This window comes from Halichoeres trimaculatus, unplaced genomic scaffold, assembly GCF_033239565.1.
Source record: "Halichoeres trimaculatus isolate MK-OKI-2021-1 unplaced genomic scaffold, fHalTri1.1 fHalTri1_scaffold_4, whole genome shotgun sequence".
NCBI classification, from domain to species: domain Eukaryota; kingdom Metazoa; phylum Chordata; class Actinopteri; order Labriformes; family Labridae; genus Halichoeres; species Halichoeres trimaculatus.
The window spans coordinates 33,252,166-33,269,341 of NW_027437182.1; the positions used below are offsets into that span (position 1 = coordinate 33,252,166).

General features: G+C 40.6%; 2 protein-coding genes across 2 annotated transcripts in view; both read left to right on the forward strand.

Moving 5' to 3' along the window:
* Positions 1-10,482, forward strand: part of btbd8 (BTB domain containing 8) — a 41,821-nt gene extending 31,339 nt beyond the window's left edge. The window contains exons 16-19 of the mRNA XM_074667656.1: positions 423-510; positions 5,129-5,244; positions 5,336-7,225; positions 9,618-10,482. Coding sequence (XP_074523757.1) covers positions 423-510; positions 5,129-5,244; positions 5,336-7,225; positions 9,618-10,111 — 2,588 coding nt within the window. The 3' untranslated portion in view covers positions 10,112-10,482. The remainder of the gene's footprint in view (positions 1-422; positions 511-5,128; positions 5,245-5,335; positions 7,226-9,617) is intronic.
* An 803-nt stretch (positions 10,483-11,285) lies between these two features.
* cunh1orf146 (chromosome unknown C1orf146 homolog) lies at positions 11,286-16,970 on the forward strand. The gene is made up of 5 exons (XM_074667685.1): positions 11,286-11,522; positions 11,652-11,745; positions 14,071-14,242; positions 14,408-14,486; positions 16,820-16,970. Exons 1-5 carry the CDS (start codon positions 11,457-11,459, stop codon positions 16,925-16,927), a joined length of 519 nt encoding a protein of 172 aa, XP_074523786.1. The 5' UTR covers positions 11,286-11,456; the 3' UTR covers positions 16,928-16,970.
* The last annotated feature ends 206 nt before the right edge of the window (positions 16,971-17,176 follow it).

Consider the following 17,176-nt stretch of genomic DNA (forward strand, 5'->3'; position numbering starts at 1 on the left):
GATTTATCAGGATACCAAGCACATGAGGCTGCTCCTGGCAGACTGCTGGTGTCAGTGTACACACTCACAGCAGAGGTCAAAGCCCCATACAGCTGTCACACAGGGGTGTATGACTGATTACTTTGAGCCATTATGGTGAAAATGGTTTTGGGGAGGAGGGGTAATCCCCACTGATATCAGTACCCACTGATAATGTGTGCATCAGCTGTCTGTCCTGCTGGTACGAGCACAGCACGTCTCTGTGTACCCCGCCCTGAAAGGAACTCACTGAAAAACACAGACGTGAGCTCACACACCAGCAGCACATGACCCTAAGCTGAATATTGTTTACTTTTTACTAAATCAAGAGATTAGGATTAGTGCGATTTTGATTAAACCTGAATGTGAAATTCATCTGTTTGTGTTTATTACCTGATTTTCAGGTGCAAAGCCCAAACTCCAGGCCAAAGCAGTGAACAAATCCCCACTGGCAAAACCTCATCAGAAGTCAGATACAGCAAAGACCAGCAGGTAAGTCCTCTCCGAGCGTTATCCTGCATAATATATTCACTTCTCATGGCTCGGTCAAGTCAGGTAACTTATTGGACTATTTATGTGTATTTATCACCAAATTGTAAAACAGTTTATTCAGTGACACTCATATAGAGCAGGTAGATGAAATGAAACAATAGTTGCAACATTTAAAGTCTACTTCAACCGTCCTTACCTCCAGATTAGTGTCACACAATTTGCCAAATTAGGTTATTAAGAGTCTCCTTGCTCGGTTGTCACGGCACATGCAAAGATTACTGAAGGTTTTAAATGTTTTCTCTCTTTTTAAAGCATCAAATCTCCAAGGACCTGTGAGACTTTCTGCCCCAAAATTTGTAGATTTTAAATGATATTTCTCAGCATCTGTGATCAGTTTAGTTTTTCCTGGGAGAACACAAATCCATTTACGGCACATAGACTGAAAATAGCCCTTTGTAACACAAGCTGGGAGAAGCAAAATCAATCCTTTTTCTGTGCTGAAAAGGATTTCTTGGATTCATTTTGTAGTGGTGGTGAACATTGGAGCTGGACTGTCAAAAAGAAAAAGGAGGTCAGAGCAGAAGAAAGATAAACAGGAGAGAGATAGAGCACGGGCTAAAACACGGGTTAAACTGTTTGTGATAATGTTCATTCTAGGGATGCACTGATATCCGATATTAGTATTGCTGTTATGGCTGATAACCAGTATTTACCAATATCAATATTGGTAAGTAAAAAAAAAAAAAAAAAAAAACAATCTGAGATACGTCGAGGTAGTTCAGAGAGGAAGAGCGCCGTGATTGTGAGAAAAGACGACCATGGAGGGGATCAAGGGATGTAGCGCCCGAGATGAACAGGATCAAAAATGCATGTTTTGTCAGTTTTTTGGATCAAAAGCAGGAAAAGAGACATTAAAGAAGACAGTCCACTCCCCTGAGGTAGTTTTGGTGTTTACTAAGTCATAGAAAACAATTTTATTTGGGCCCTGAAGGATCATTCAAGATGCTCTAAAACTGGCTGGCAGCTAATGAGAAAATAACAGCCCACTTTAACACATCGGCAGATGACGATATGGTTAAAAAATGACCAATATTGATACCAATATATTGTGCATCCGTAGTTCATTCCAACCCACAGTCAGCAGTTATTCTGCAGTGGTCTGTTCAAACTTGAGAGTCTATCAATAAAATGAAGAGTGAGGTTACGCTAGCTCTGTTTGGTGAGGTTGGAGTTGGTAGATGAGCTCTGGTAGGACATATCCAGGATTCACTAATGTTACAGAGCACCGGGCTCTGAGGAACACTCAACAGATAGTCTGTTCACCTTCTGGACAACTTTTACCGTCCTGTTTTCTATTCTGTGTCACCATGTAACTAAAAATATTGCAGGTTACAAAACACATAACAACAACACAAACACATGGGTGCATTACTCTGAATCTTAGGCTTTTGTGTGGTTATGTAACTTCACATTCTAATATCATGATTGCTCTTGCTATCAGATAAATCATGCAGCTCTACTTTGTATATATTTTTCTATTTACATGGTTGGGGAGACTATCGTCAACATGATGCACTCCATTTCTATCTTTAATCGAGCATATCCTCCACTTGAACAGATTTCCGCTGGGAAGGGATTTCATTTTCCTCAGCGAAAGACAAATGCATTTACTTGAATTAGATACCATTTTTTTCCAGCCTTGTATGAGCAGAGCTCAGTGCAGTGAAAACAATCTGCAGAGTGCTGTGGGGACGGAGAAAACACTGCTTTGGTAAACAGTTATAGCTTTTATTTCCCCTTTTATGGATAGGAAGCTTAACTTAGGCTCAACAACAGCGTGACTCTTGCTCATGGCGCTGATTTTGGAAACTGTAACATCGTAGCACTCAATGGCTTCAATAAAATGTAGCTGTATCAAAGTTTTGAGAGATTTTCTGTTGAGGAAAGAAAAATGTAGCCTGACAAAAAAATTCAGAACTGTTTCACTCAGATAAAAAGTAATACAGCTTTGATAATGTATATCTTTGACAGACTAACTTTTGTTATCACTGTAACTCACCAACTTTCTTCAGAATGCTCAGAAAAGGTGGGTGTTCAATGGGAAAAAAAAGTGGCTAGATGTAAGAAGAAGTCCTATGATGGGAAAGGACTGTGAAATTCTATTGCAACTAATAAAACACAGCAGGTGATTAGAAATGAAAACCAAAAGACAGATCACAAGATCTAAAACCTAATCAGGAGAGTTTTAAAAAGAAGATCACATTCACCCTCACTGATAGAAGAAAACTGTTTAAATGTTTAACTCAGAAAACATAAAAAGACTGTGTCTACTGATTATATTTGTTTATACTGCAACCTTTTACAACTTTACTGGGCTTAAAGTGATACTACGGAAACAAGTTGGGTCCTATCACAAGGTTTAGGGCAGAAATTACTCCTACAGCAGTGTTTTTGTGCAGCAGAAGCCCAGAGCGCTCGCACCAAACACCCCCTCCCTGCTCGTCTGCCGCTTTCCTCTGCACTCTCACCGTGTTGTAAAACGGCGCTACCTCCGCTGCAGAGCCACAGCTGGCTATTAGGTGCTCGCCGCTTTGTGTATCAGTCCGCGCGCTGCGTGCCAGATATAAACAAACGCAGGTAGTCTGCCAGGACGAAGAGACACGATGAGAACTAGAGCCTTATTTAGCGGTGTTTTTGTGTGAAAGTAACGCGCTGAAAATTCTCTAAATAAAGCGTGAATACAGACCGATATCAGATTTTTTCGGTGGGAGTCCGTTTGTTTGTGTTTTTGGTCAAGTAAAGTATGGCCCCGTCTGAGTGCGGAGGAAACCGACAGAGGAGCAGGGAGGGGGTGTTTGGTGCGTGCGCTCTGGACTTCTGCTGCACAAAAACACTGCTGTAGGGGTAATTTCTGCCCTAAACCTTGGACCCAACTTGTTCCATCCTGGAGTATCACTTTGAGTCTGAAAAAAAACATTTATTAGTCTTTTGTATCATTTTAGCAGTTTTAACATGACCTCATCAGGCTCAGCTCTGTGCTAGTTTCTTCAACCCACTTCAGCTGAAAGTTTTCAGGACCCAGAAAACAAGTCAAGCATATGTTTATTGACAAGCTTTAAATCAGGGATGAATGATGCTTTTTAAGTATTTGAATAATAACATAATGCTATTAGACTATTATATCTCTCATAATTAGGGATGGTTACCAAACTAGGTACTGTTGAAGGTACAGACCTAATTCCATCTGTAGTACCGAGTACTGATTCATGTAAAATCAAATGATACCATGTTTAGGTGCCTAAACACATCCTTGTGACTGGGAGGGAGTGAAAGAGTAGGCAATTTGCAAGTTTATAAATTGAGAAATAGATGTGTCAAATTGAAAAAACTTTGAGATTTTAGTGTTAAAAATGAATATTTCTTACAACAAAAACACATACAAAAGTACCAAAAACTGGTACCATTGAGTATCTTTACTGATTTCCAGGTACCGGACTTCGGTAGCTATTGTTTCAAATGTGAAAGGTACCCATCCCTACTCATAACACCATAAAATATTTTAAACAACTTGAAGAAGCATCAGTTTCTGGCAAAACAGTTTTAGTTCAATGAGATCCAGAGAGGGAGAAAATCACAAAGACTTCTGCAGCAACAAAAAGTTCAGAGAGGAACTTCTTCCAAAAAGTCAGAAAGAATTAGGATAGATTAAGTTATACTCAGACTTTTTGGGTAACATTGAAATATATGTTTGATAATATTCATTTGTATATGATATTTAATGAGCTTACAGTAACATTCCACAGTCATTGAATGGATCTCCTAACTCCTCATGAGGAGGAGCAAACATTCTAATAATCTGCAAATAGTTAGCGATTGATAAATGATATTTTTCACTCCTCGAATGCCTCATCCTATTTTTTATCCCTCCTCTTATGATCTTAAAAAAATTGTTTCTCTCTCAGCCTCATCCCTACTCCATCTGTCCAGGAAGCACGTTAATATTTAATGACAAAAACCAAGAATGAGATGATAACTAACAAACACATCCTGCGGTTGAATCTTTTTTTTTGTGCCTTTTTCTTTCAGATAATAATAAAAAAAAATCTTGATATTTGCTCACCAGCCTTCTAAATATCAGATTGTAATTTACTAAAGGATTAAAGGGTGTCTGGGACAAAAGTGCAGTTAAAATCCATTTTTAATTCTAACATTTTCTAATATTTTGAATTGTTATAAGAGAAACTGTAATGGGAAAAGTCTCTCTAAAATGCTGCTTGATGAAAAAAAATCAACCTTGGTCCAAAAGTTAACAGCAAACATGGAAAAATGTTTCTTTTTGAACGCAGGCTCATTCTGCACTGAAACACAACTAAAAGCTTGAAATTCTTCTCATTGATAATCAGCTCATGTCTCAGAGGCTTGACCTTGACTGAATGGGCGAAAAGCCGTACTGCCCCCTGCTGGTCTCAAACATCAATTCATGATTTACTTTTATTCCTGTTTTCCTTATGAATATTTTATACTGATCACTCCAGCCTCAAGTCTGCATTAGTTAAGATGTTGTGGTTAGAGCTGCTGTGTTTATAGCATAGGTTTATGATTCTTCGTCTCTTCACAGTCCGACCAACAAGCCCAGTGTGAGAGAAAGTAGCAAAGCCAAGAGTGGGGAGAAAACATCAGCTGGAGGGGCGGGAGCCAGAGCAGAAAACAAAGGAAGAGGCACACCAGACCATGGTGAGACACTCTAAAGTCTAATGGATTCAGATGTCTCTTACTCTGCTGTGGCCTTGTGCTAATGCTCTGTTATGTTCTGACTCGTGTTTAGTTACCAAGCATGGCTCCTCTCTGAAAAAGCCGGCTTCCCCCAGAAAAGACGACAGCAAGGACAGCTCGAAACCCTCAGCAGCAGACAAAACAGCCACTGAAGCTCCCAAAAAGAAGATCACAAAACCCACTTCAGCGGCTGGAGCCTCGGCTAAACCCAGCGCTAAATCAACAAAACCCTCTCCAGCCCCCTCCAAGCAGTCTTCTGCTGTAGCTGCCAAGTCTGGACCAAAGCCAAAAAGTAGTACAGAATTATCGACAGAGAAAGCTTCTCCAAAATCTGGAGCAACTGCCAAAACTCCAGCTGCTGCTTCTGCTGCTGCTGCCTCTAAGAAACCAGGAGCCAAAGGGAAAGAGGCAGCAAATGCTAAAAGTTTAGAATGTAAAACAGAGCCTGAGCCAGCTCCGGCTGAAAAGACTGAGGAGGTTAGGGTGCATGATGTCAGTGCAGAGGTCACACTCTCTGACCATCAAACAACCCAGACTGTGGGTGAATCGGTCAGCTCGCTGCAGAATCCTCAGAGCACTGAAAAACAGTCAGATAACACTAGTTGTGCAGATGTTAACGAGACCAGTGCTGAACCAGCAGCTAGAAACAACCCTGATGTCCAATCTGCTAAACCAGCCACCTTCAAACAGCCTCAAACTGGAGTCAACAAAGTTCACACCCGCGGAGGACAAGTTCACGAGGTCAGCTCCCCAAGTTCCCCTAAAGACTCTGAACGACCCATCGACACTCCCTGCAGCATGGGGAGCACTGACACTCCCTTAGAGGACTCATGGAGCGGCATCCACCATCAGGTCAGCCCAGAGTCCGAGACCGGCAGCACACACACCACCTCCTCTGACGACATCAAGCCCCGCTCAGAGGATTACGACGCCGGAGGCTCGCAGGATGACGACTGCTCCAACGACAGAGGGGTCTCTAAGTGTGGTACCATGCGCTGTCACGACTTCCTGGGCCGGAGCAGCAGTGACACAAGCACCCCAGAGGAGTTAAAGATGTACGAAGGCGGAGCAGGACTGAGAGTGGAGGTGCGGATGCGAGGCCGAGACGCAGAGACCACCAGCGAGGAGGAAGGAGTGAGACAGCGTCCTCGTTCCTGGGTGCACAGAGAGGAGGTGCATGTGGAGGAGGAGCACTCAGAGGTCGAAGCGACTGTGACCGTGAAGAGCGTTCCTGAACCCCAGCTGTTCTCCTCTGAGGATGAAGAGGAGGATGAGGAGGCCACTGAGGATGAGAGGTCTGAAGTTGAGGTGATCCCAGGTCAGGGTGAACCGGCGCCAACTGAACCCTCGCCGCACTTTCAGGGGATCGTCAATCTAGCTTTCGATGATGATGGAGGGGAGCAGGAAAATGACCAACCCGACTACCAGTCCACTTCCAACTTCCGGCGGTCCGTGCTGCTTTCCGTGGATGAGTGTGAGGAGTTGGGCTCAGAGGAGGGAGGAGTCCAAACTCCACCTCAACAGCCTGAAGACGCCCTGACTCCCTGTGATGTTTTCGAGTCTGACTCCGTAACTCCTCAGTCTAACTGCGCCCCCTCCGCTGAACAACAAAACCACCTTGAAGGTATGAAGCACAAAGACCAGGGCGAGGACCAGGAAGAGAAAGCCTCCATATTCCTCACAGAAATCCAAGAACCAGTGAAGGAGGAGATTGTACACATCCAGGTAGATGGTGTGAAGTCATGTGGTCCTGCCTCTGAATCTGACATCAGAGACCTCCCTCCCCAGGAGCGCCCATGCCACCTGGACCTGCGGCACACTGAACAATACAACGGATGCCCGCGCAAAACTCACGAAGGAAAGAAAGCTGACTTGCATCTAGACTTAAATGAGCCTCAGCTAACAGGGGACTCTCCTGTACATGCTGCACAATCTCCAGCAGGTAATGTATGATCTAAGGACCCTTCTTAGACCCTCAGTCCAAACCCATCTCTTCTCCTTAATCTCCACAAGTGTAGTCGTAGTTTATCCTTGCAAGATTCATCCACCTCTGCTCGAATTCCTAAACCTAACCTCCACATGAACCTATCCCTCTGTCAGAAAAAAGGATATCAACAAGCAAACTAGTTTAGCAACTAGTTCTGAGTCAAGGTTCAAATTCAAGCAGTCATTCTACTTTCCTATCCAAACGCTTTCTCTCATTCCAACCCATCTGATTGTGTAGCCGTTGTAGATTTGAATTTGAAACGTCAATATCCTTTTGAAGATGGTGATTGGTCTCATCAGAACTAAGAACCCAAACTGTACATCCTAAACAACTGAACTACCTGTAGTCAGAGGCATGTAGGCCTTGGTATCTCAGTTTACACAACAAAAGGGAAAGCAGTGTACTCTTTACTCGGACTGATCATACAATTGTATCTGTCAAGGATATCCGCCTTGAGAAAGGCTTGTGACATAGTTATACCAATGCACTTTTATGTACATAACAAATATTTGATTATTTTTGTCATTTCTTTTATGCAGTGGAATGATTGTTGGCATTTTAAGCCATACATAATTTCAAACATTTAAAGGTGCTATATGTCATATTTAAGCATTGACAGATCAAATCTAATTGTGAATTTTTGATAACAAGTATCACAGTTGGACCAATGTGATGCTACTGTAATGACAATAAAGCCTCTGTATCTTGAAGGTCCTTAACGCAAGTTGATAAACTGACTAAAATTAATTAAAATAATGAGATTACATGACCTACAGAATCTGACAAGTGACATTATTGATGCATTATCTTAAGTAGGGCTACATATTATTATCTAAACCTCATAACTTGCTCAAGTTTACATCCCCTGTTTTGCTTTATTAAAGCTGTGCCAGGCCCAAAAGCATTTTAAGCTATGCATTTGCTAGTTTTTAGTTTCACTGCAGGCTCATATGTGACCTGCATGGCCTGCAAATATTCACCTTCATTTACAGCAACGTACAAGCATTTCTGATTTAATCTCAGGTTTTAAAAGAATCTCAATGTTGACAGAATTGAGCAACAACACAGGGTCAAGCTAGTGTTTGTGTTTCGTTTTCACAAAATGATTTGTTGATGCTTAGATACTATATGCAGCACCTTTAAAATTTATGTTCAGGTAAATTACGAGCAATTTATGATATTTTTCAGATTTCTTTAGTGAAATTAACTGACTTCACAGTCAAAAAAAAGTTTCAATACAATATTGATGACGCTAAACTGCCACTGCTACTCAGAAAGGTGTGTTGTACCTGGGAACTTTTCCCTTGCATCTCTTTGCTGTTTAATTTAAATTTGAGAATGTATTTTTGTTTTGTTTGCTTTTTTGGTTTTGTTTGCACTGCACACATGCATGCTACTGTCAGAATTTATTTGTCATTCAGTTCATCGTATCCCATACATTATTTATTTTGTTGTTTTTTGTTTAAATCCGTCACCTTTTGTCATACCCCGTAGCTTTGTGTCTAGACTGAAGTTTGTCCACTTTATAGGAAAACTGTTTTGTTGTCTAAAAGCTTTTGTTCAGTAGGTTAATGTAGTGTTGCTAGCCTCCTCTGTAAAGTATGTGACGTGTCACTAGAGCAGCTGTCATGGCTCCACCATGTCTCTCTTTTTTCACTCATCACATTCAGAAAAAGAAATCCTGCTGCACCAGTAGTTAGGCTCTGTCCCAATGCAAACATGTAAAATATTTTATTTCAAACGTCCAACAGTGAATTTTTTAAACTCCTCTCATGGGAATGTTGAAGACAAAAAAAACACAGAAGAAGAATGTTAAAAGAAACTGGTGTGCCATATTTTTGTGCTGCTAACTGAAGCACTGTTGCTTGCATTTTTGTTTTGTTTTTTCGTTGGTGACAGTACAAATCCTGTTTCATGGGTCTGCCCGTTCATAGACCTGCACGTAAATCTGAAAACATATCAATGTTACTACTGACCAATGCAAAATTCACTGGTGCTGGCAATGCATGGCTTATTTTGTTTCAGTAGGTGAATAAAGAGATGCACATAAAAAGCAATCCTCTGTGCATTACCTTTAAAGCAGCTGTGTAATTATGATATCTATATTTTGAGTAACTGGTGCACTAGCTATTGAAGTCATTAAACGTTACTTGACCACCAGTGTTATGACCCTATCACCTTACTCTATTATGGAATATCTTTAAGGACACAGTTGCATTAATGGTAAACTTTAGCAATCAGTGTTTTGTTTTGGTAGGCCAGACTTAGTCTCTCTAAAAAAAAGACTAAAGACCATTTAGAGGAGTGTTTCAGTTTGTCATTTTGCAGTATTGTCAATTGCTTTTAGGGGACAATGGTTGTGACAGATTGGATCAAAGCTGCAAACATGACCGCCGACCTTCCAAAGCCCTCTCTCCCATTTACGAGATGGATGTGGGAGAAGCCTTTGAGCACTGCTCGGACAAGAACTCTAAACTGAAGGAAGAGGAGGAAAAGCTAAGAGGGAACCATGATAACAGCAGTGAGTTTGCAGAGAGTGACTGGAGTCTGCTCAGGCAACTCCTCTCAGATCACGAGTCGAATCTGGGCGTCATAAACCCTGTACCCGAGGAGCTCAACCTGGCCCAGTATCTCATCAAACAGACTCTGTCGCTCTCACGAGACTGCCTGGACTCACAGGCCTACCTTTCCCCAGAGAAGGAGACCTTCAAACGCTGGGCGGAGCTCATCTCACCCATGGATGACTCCTCCACTAGCATCACAGTGACCAGCTTCTCCCCAGAGGATGCTGCTTCTCCACAAGGGGAATGGACCATCGTGGAGCTGGAAACACATCACTAATTGCACACAGTAGAGCCTGCCAGACAATTGACGCTTACTCAATGAACACTGAAAGTCTTACCATGAAGTTTGTCTTAATTTATGATTATTTATCGGTCTCTTGATTTGCACTCTGCAACACCAAGCTTTGCAGAAGCTTATTTTGCTTCTCTGTTAATGCCCTTTGGACCATTTCTTTACACAAACGGGCTGTTCTGCATGCGAATATTTTTGTATGTGTTAAATTGACGTTGCTTCAAATCTTTAGACAAGACATGGAGTGAGAAAAAAAATCCTTTTTATGGCAGTGTTCAAATGAAATGGTTGACTGAAGTTTCTTAAAGAAAAGTAGTATCAGCCCAATGGCTTGCATTTAATGTCATTCTGAAAATAAAGATTTGTGTTTCTGGAAAAAAAAAAGATTGTTCCTCTCCATCATATTGCACACCTGTTTGATGATTTTTTTTATACTAGTTTGAGCTATGATAATGGTTAAAATTTGCCTAACTAGTTGATAGGTATTTTAAATTGAACTAAAAAAAAGGAGCAAGCAACAACTAAATGCCTTCCCCTTCAAAGGGAATCAATACTCATGTATTTATTGACTTACTTATTTGGCATTGCTACAATACTGTAGTTCATGGTTGTCACTGTTCACAGCACAAGGACACCATCAATAGCAGAGAACGTCATTTTACTGTGGGAACTGTAACTATTGCCAACTATTGATAATACTGAATCAAAAGTTCCTGTTCCAAAATATGGAAAAAGTATGTTATAGCAGTTAGTTCTTAAATAAAAATGAAAAAAAAAAATTGGTTGAATATCCAAAATTAGAATCAACTGTGTTCATCCTGCGGTGACATGAAATTCTGCCACTTAACTAACAGGTAAGAACACAGCCAAGTGCACCACATTAGTCTACAGGTGTAGATGGTTGAAAATTAAACTGTTAGTTATGAGCTTTTATCGCTGCTCTTCTATAATCAAGACAACCAGAATCGGAATTGATGATACCACAGCGACCCCCCATGGCTTAGTGATGGGGATTTCAGCTCTTTGGAGAACCGTATCTTTGGGCTCCGAAACCCAGCCAATCACTGCGCGCCCAGTGCGCAAGTGACTTTGCACGTAGATGCTAGCCTATGAGAGAAACTGTCCTGACAACTGCTTGTTGTCAGCAGTGCAACGGTGGAGCTCGTGCTGTGTCCAAGGAGTGGCGGTTAGCTGTACCGTGCGCGCGCGCTCTTACAGCTCTTAACCATAGACAACGGTCACCGTCGCGTGAACTCGAAAAAAAAGAACAGTTTTGGGGTCATATTTTGAAATTTGAAGTATATATTAATCCTCCAGTAAGCAGTAGGTCATGAAGAATAACAGTGAAGTGACTCCCCAGTGGACAACAACGATTATAGCCAGTACATCACTCCAGGTAAGAGGGAGACTGAAATTGATTTACAACACTGAAGATACTATTAATAGTGTATTTCCCTGTGCCTCGTTGTGATAAATTAAATGAAATGACGCGATACAAATTAACTTTATTTGTATTTTGGTCCAGAACCATGACAGCAACAGGATGCTAAGTGCGCAGCAGCATAAAATCAGGTTTTCGGACAGTGTGCAGTCTGGAGCCTTCATTTTCCCCCTCTCTGGTAAGCCCGCTTTATGGAGCGTTTGCACTGACGTCAGGATTTGGGTAGTTACCCGGATGTGCAGCCAAATTGGCGGTACACGACGTAAATGGACGGAAGAGAAGTGCGTGTTTTTTCCGCCAAAAAATGTGGGGGAAAAAAAGCACAGGACACACTAAAACTCTCTGTGAAGCACTCGGCCAAAGAAAAGAGATATTTTGAAAAATTATGTTGAATAAGCGGAAGAGACACATACAAGAAGTTAGCATCTTTATCATCATCTACCAAAAGGTATGAAACAATTGTTGTTACAACCATATTTTTCATTGTAAAAGGGGTCCACGTAATAAATGATGTTCTGGGAGAGACTGACTTTCCAGCGGTTTAAAAAAAGCCCCTGAAACACACTGAGTTTTACTTTTGAACTATTTATTGCCTTGAAATACCACTTAATCAAAGTTATCGTCTATCATGATGTATTTACTTTCACTAAAGTGTGATTTTAAATTGCTATGGACAGAGAACGCGACCCACCTGACAGGAAGTGCTGTGAACAGACTAGAATGTTAAATTAATGCTAGATTGATGCCTTGGAAATCCTGATGTAACTTAACTAGCCACTATGTTCTCTGTTCTTCTGACAATTGTTTGTACCCCTCACCCAAGCATATGAAATGTGTTTTTCCTGGTCCTAGTGCACAAAAAAAACACAAAACAAAAAAAAACCAAATCTGTAATTTACCATTTTGTGCAAAAATAACCCTATATACCTGCAAGCTCAATTCTGTTCTGTTGTGTCTCCTACATGGTCGAGCTCGAGCTGATGACATCACATGAAAACACTCTAACCCTTGAAGTAAAGGTCTATTAAAACCTTAATATCAAATTAATTATTTCGAAACCTCAAAAAGAGGACATTTTTCCTGGCATCTGGGGTATACTGTAAAAATACCCGAAGATTCTCACACAACAAAGTAGTTTTATAAACCATACCTTTATTTAACTCATTTCTATTCTGTTAAAGCTAACTCCTCACAACATGCTTGAAGAAAAAGAATAAAAGAGGTAACCCATTACTCAAAAAATATTTTTCTTGTGCCAAAATATCAGCAGCAAAAGCAGAGCAAAACCAGGACATTTAGGGGATTCTATAAAATCTTTCCAGGCATAGTTTTATGTCCAAAAAGAAGGACATCTCCAGGCAAACAAGGACACCCTAAGCATCTTTGTACATATTTGTTTTGACTTAAATGAGCTACTATTGAACAGCACAGTTCATCCAGATCCATTTCACTTTTGTTGTATTGCAGCCTGATGCTACAATTAAGTGTTTTCCCATCAATCTACAATCAGTACCCATTGACAACAAAGTGAAAAGACAATCAAAGAAAATTTTGCCAACTTAATTGAAGAAAAAATGAAATATTGCGTTGGCTGGAGTATTCAGACCCCACACCCATCCCATAATCAGCACCTTGAGCAGCTTTTACAGCCCCATGCCTTATTGGGTATAGTGAACAAGCTTTGCACACCTGAGGTGGGGGATTTCTTCCATTCTTCTTTGCAAATCCTATCAAGCTTAGCCAGGTTAGAGGAGGCCTGTCCGTGTACCTCCATTTTCAGGTCTCTCCAGAGATGTTTGATCAGGTTTAAGTCTGGGCTCAAGGACACTCACAGAGTTGTCCCCGAGCCTCTTCCTGTGTTGTCTTGGCTGTGTGGGTCGTATCATGTTGGATGCAGAACCTTTGGCCCAGTGCGTTGTCCTGAGTGCCGTGGAACAGATTTTCACTGAGGATCTCTCTGTACTTTGCTCCATTCAGCTTTCCCTGAAACTAGACTGCTGGTCTCTGCAGCTGAAAAACACCCCACAACATGATGCTCCCACTAGCATGTTTCATTTTTAGGATGGTTTTGGGCTGGCAATGAGCTGTACCTGGTTTCCTCCAGACATAATGGGTGAATCCCAGTGTGTTAAACTGCACTCTCCTCTCTCCTTTCTCCCCTGTGGCACCAAAAGTACTTTCTAAGCCACCATACTCACTGACGTCTAGGCTTGGAGGGGAGAGGAGACTGATTGGTGGAGTGATGAGCAATGAAACAGGAGAGCAGGTTTAGGGGAAGTCTTTTCATTGCCCTCACATGGGATATCATTCTCTCATTGGACATTGCAGTTGCCCTGACTTCTCTAAACCTTTACCAAATTTTAAACCAACTTCAATTCTAACTTTACCGTGACCTTATTTCGAAAACAAATTTTGTTGTATTCAGAATTGACAGAATACTGCACAAATAATGGAACCATTTTGTTTGTTGACCTCTATAGCTTGTTTACCTTGTCTTCTACAGGCATTGCTTTTCTCTTGGTCGACCCTCAAGACCTCCCTGAGCGATTTGAGGAGTCAGGACTCACTGAGAGGATAAATACATTTGTTCAAGTGCACAGGAACAGCTTCTTACTTTTCTTGGCTCCCTTTAATGGGCAAAAGGAACTGGGAATATTGACTGGAATTCAACACAGGTAACTGGATGGAGGCATCAAGTCTTTTTACAAGAGGATGATCTAAAGTAGCTAACAAGCTTTTTTAAGGGAAAAAACTGTAGTTGCAAAGATTTTGGGATGGTTATCACCATTATTGTCCCTATCTTCTGAACTAAACAGGAATACGTTTTTATTCTCTTTCAGGTTCCTTGGTAGCAATCTCAGGATCTTGCCGGTGCGAAACAACGCTGAGATTGTCAAAGGAATGTTAACAATTGCCAAGGTAAAGACAGCAGCACTGCCCTTATGTTTTTTTTTTTTTTTCAGGGGTGGGAGGAAAAATCGCTATACGATAGGCCTGTCACGATAATCAATAAATCGATAAACCAAACAATAAATAAAAGCGTCCGCGGTAAGTTTGCCAGCCTCGATAAACTGACACGTGCATGCATGTTTGTTTTCCTCCTCTCTTTCGACCAAAGAGGCTGAATGAGAAGATGGCTCACTACGTCTATCTTTCCTAACATCGGGTTAGGTTCTATAGCAGATTTAGCAGATTTATAGCGGAGTGAGCATCTGTCAAAAATGCGATCTTTGGGGTGAAGACGGGGCCGCTCGCCGCTACACACGGAGAGAGCTGAAGCGAGCGTCCTGAGGGGTAAGGAGGAAACACACGCTAATATGAGTGATGGCACAAAAGATACGGTTCTTAAGCCGCCTGCCACAGTCCCAGTGTGGGAATATTTTGTTTTTTACCAGAATGAACAAAGTGTGAGCTCATGAACACCAACGAGCTGATATGTCGCATTTGTTTGAAAATAGTGGCGACGAAGAAGAAGAAGGGGAGGTGCAGCGGAGCCTTGTTCTTTGACAATCCGCTCTTACTGAGGCTTTTGGTCGGCAAAGTAAATAGAAATAAAAGCGCCAAATGGTGGGCGCTCAAAGACAGCTACATTGCCAAAGAAATGCAGCCCTTCAATACGGTTGAAAGCCAGAAATGTTAAAAATGTTTGACAGACAGTACGGATTGACTGGGAAAAAGAACATGTTTCAAACAATTCAGGAACTGTATAAACTCTCTTTTATTTAGGCTATAGTTTTTATTGTATTGTTTTTTTTTGGAGTTTCGTTTTTTTCTTTAGAGACAGGGTCTATGTTTTATTGTTTTTGAATAGTATTAATTATTTTCATTGACATGTATTTTTTTCCATTTCATTTTCATTGTATTTTTTTCTCTTTCTTGTTTGTTAAATTTATTATATTTTTTGTTTAATTTATTTTATTTAAAAGATCCTGACCTTTTAATTAAAGTTAAATACTCTTAAGAAATTAAAGTTTCTTGCTTTTGATATGGTGTGCTCACTTATTATTACTTATTATCCCATTAATCATAATTACATCAATGAAAAAATGGAAAAATAATCAGAATAATATTGACAATTATATTGTTTATCCGCAATAATATTTTGGAAAATTATCATCTAGCAAAATTTGTTATCGTGACAGGCCTACTATACGATATATCAGGATTTTTTGTTCGGCAATATCAATATGAATATGTTTCTATAATTTACTTTACAGCATGTCCTCCCTACTTCTGGCTAACTAATGCGCAGTGCATTTGAATTACACATATTTCTAGGCCCACTTTTAATGACCAGGTGACCTATTATATGTGTCTGTTTGTATGCATTGATGTCATCAGGTTGTACCACATTCTAGACTTTTTATCTCTTTGGGAATTAAGTGATATAATCATCAATGGACCTTGTCAACTTAAAGTCTAATGTAATATTTCTCATGTTTCTTGTCTTATGACCCCTTAACTGCATATTTTGTGATTGATGTTTCTAGTTTTAGCCTTATTTGTAGGCTTTAAATAGTCTTTCACCATGATGAATATCTTAGTCAGGAAGTCAATGTTTGTTTGTTGTCCTGTGTATTTATTTTTCTGGTGCAGATGCTACGTAATGATGCTGATTGGCCACAGGTGCGATCGCCACTTCTTAAGACGTCTTGCCCTTTTGATTAAACTGTTAGCCTGATGGGGGTCTAAGACCAAAATGTTGCAAATAAATGATTTTCTTGCAAGTTCAACAGTGTGCGGGAGTCCACCTTCTTGTTTAAATGGTCTTTTTTCTCCGACGCACCTGTCTCCTAAATTAGATGTGCGAAGAACTCTCCTGTTTTGTTTGGCAATATCAAAATCAGGATTCTTGGTCCAAAAATCTTTTTTTTTTTTAAATTCTGTATTTCAGTCTTTGTTTATAAACTGGATTGGAAAATAGTTGCCGCCTTTCTCCAGCAGAGGGTAAAATGTTTCTCTCTGACTCACGTGATGAGCATTTTATGGGAAAATATGGCTCCTGATATAGTCGATATAGTGTAGACATTATCATCATCATTTAGCTTTTTCACTTGGTCTAGTGACTAGAAGCAAACCAAAAATTTCAAAAATTGTAATTATCAAAGGATTGCAATGTAAATCGATTTGTCACCCCAAAAATTGAAATAGAATCAAATTGAGAGCAAATCGGCCCAGCCCTAGTATTTCTGGATAACGTTGTTGTTTCCTTTTGGGTTCTTTGATGTAAGCTGTGGCTCATTTGTCCACAGGCCACCAGTAAGCCCCATGTTGACAGTATCCGCAACCGGATGTCTCTGGCCCAGGCTCGCATCATCGAAAGCAGTCCTGTGTGGGAGATGCTACGAGACATGCTCTGAAGCTCAGCAGGTGATCCAGAATGTCAACCAAAACATTTTGATAGATGACACTGAAGCAAAGGAGGGATGTGTTAAAATATATATAATCTTTTTGTTCGGTTGTTTGTTATGCCATAACTTAGCCTGAGAAGATGCACACTTTGATACTTTTTGCAGGAAATGATGATAAAGAATGAAAACGATAATATCCCAGCGGTTTGAAGGGAAACTTAAACACAAGAAGATTGATTGTTGTTTCACACGACGCTG

What these genes read in the sequence shown, in the direction of transcription:
- cunh1orf146 (XM_074667685.1), top strand. Translation starts at nt 11,457, where the DNA reads ATGAAGAATAACAGTGAAGTGACTCCCCAGTGGACAACAACGATTATA. An exon ending in CTTCATTTTCCCCCTCTCTG is followed by an intron (nt 11,746 to 14,070) that starts GTAAGCCCGCTT and finishes TGTCTTCTACAG; the next exon opens with GCATTGCTTTTCTCTTGGTC. An exon ending in GAATGTTAACAATTGCCAAG is followed by an intron (nt 14,487 to 16,819) that starts GTAAAGACAGCA and finishes ATTTGTCCACAG; the next exon opens with GCCACCAGTAAGCCCCATGT.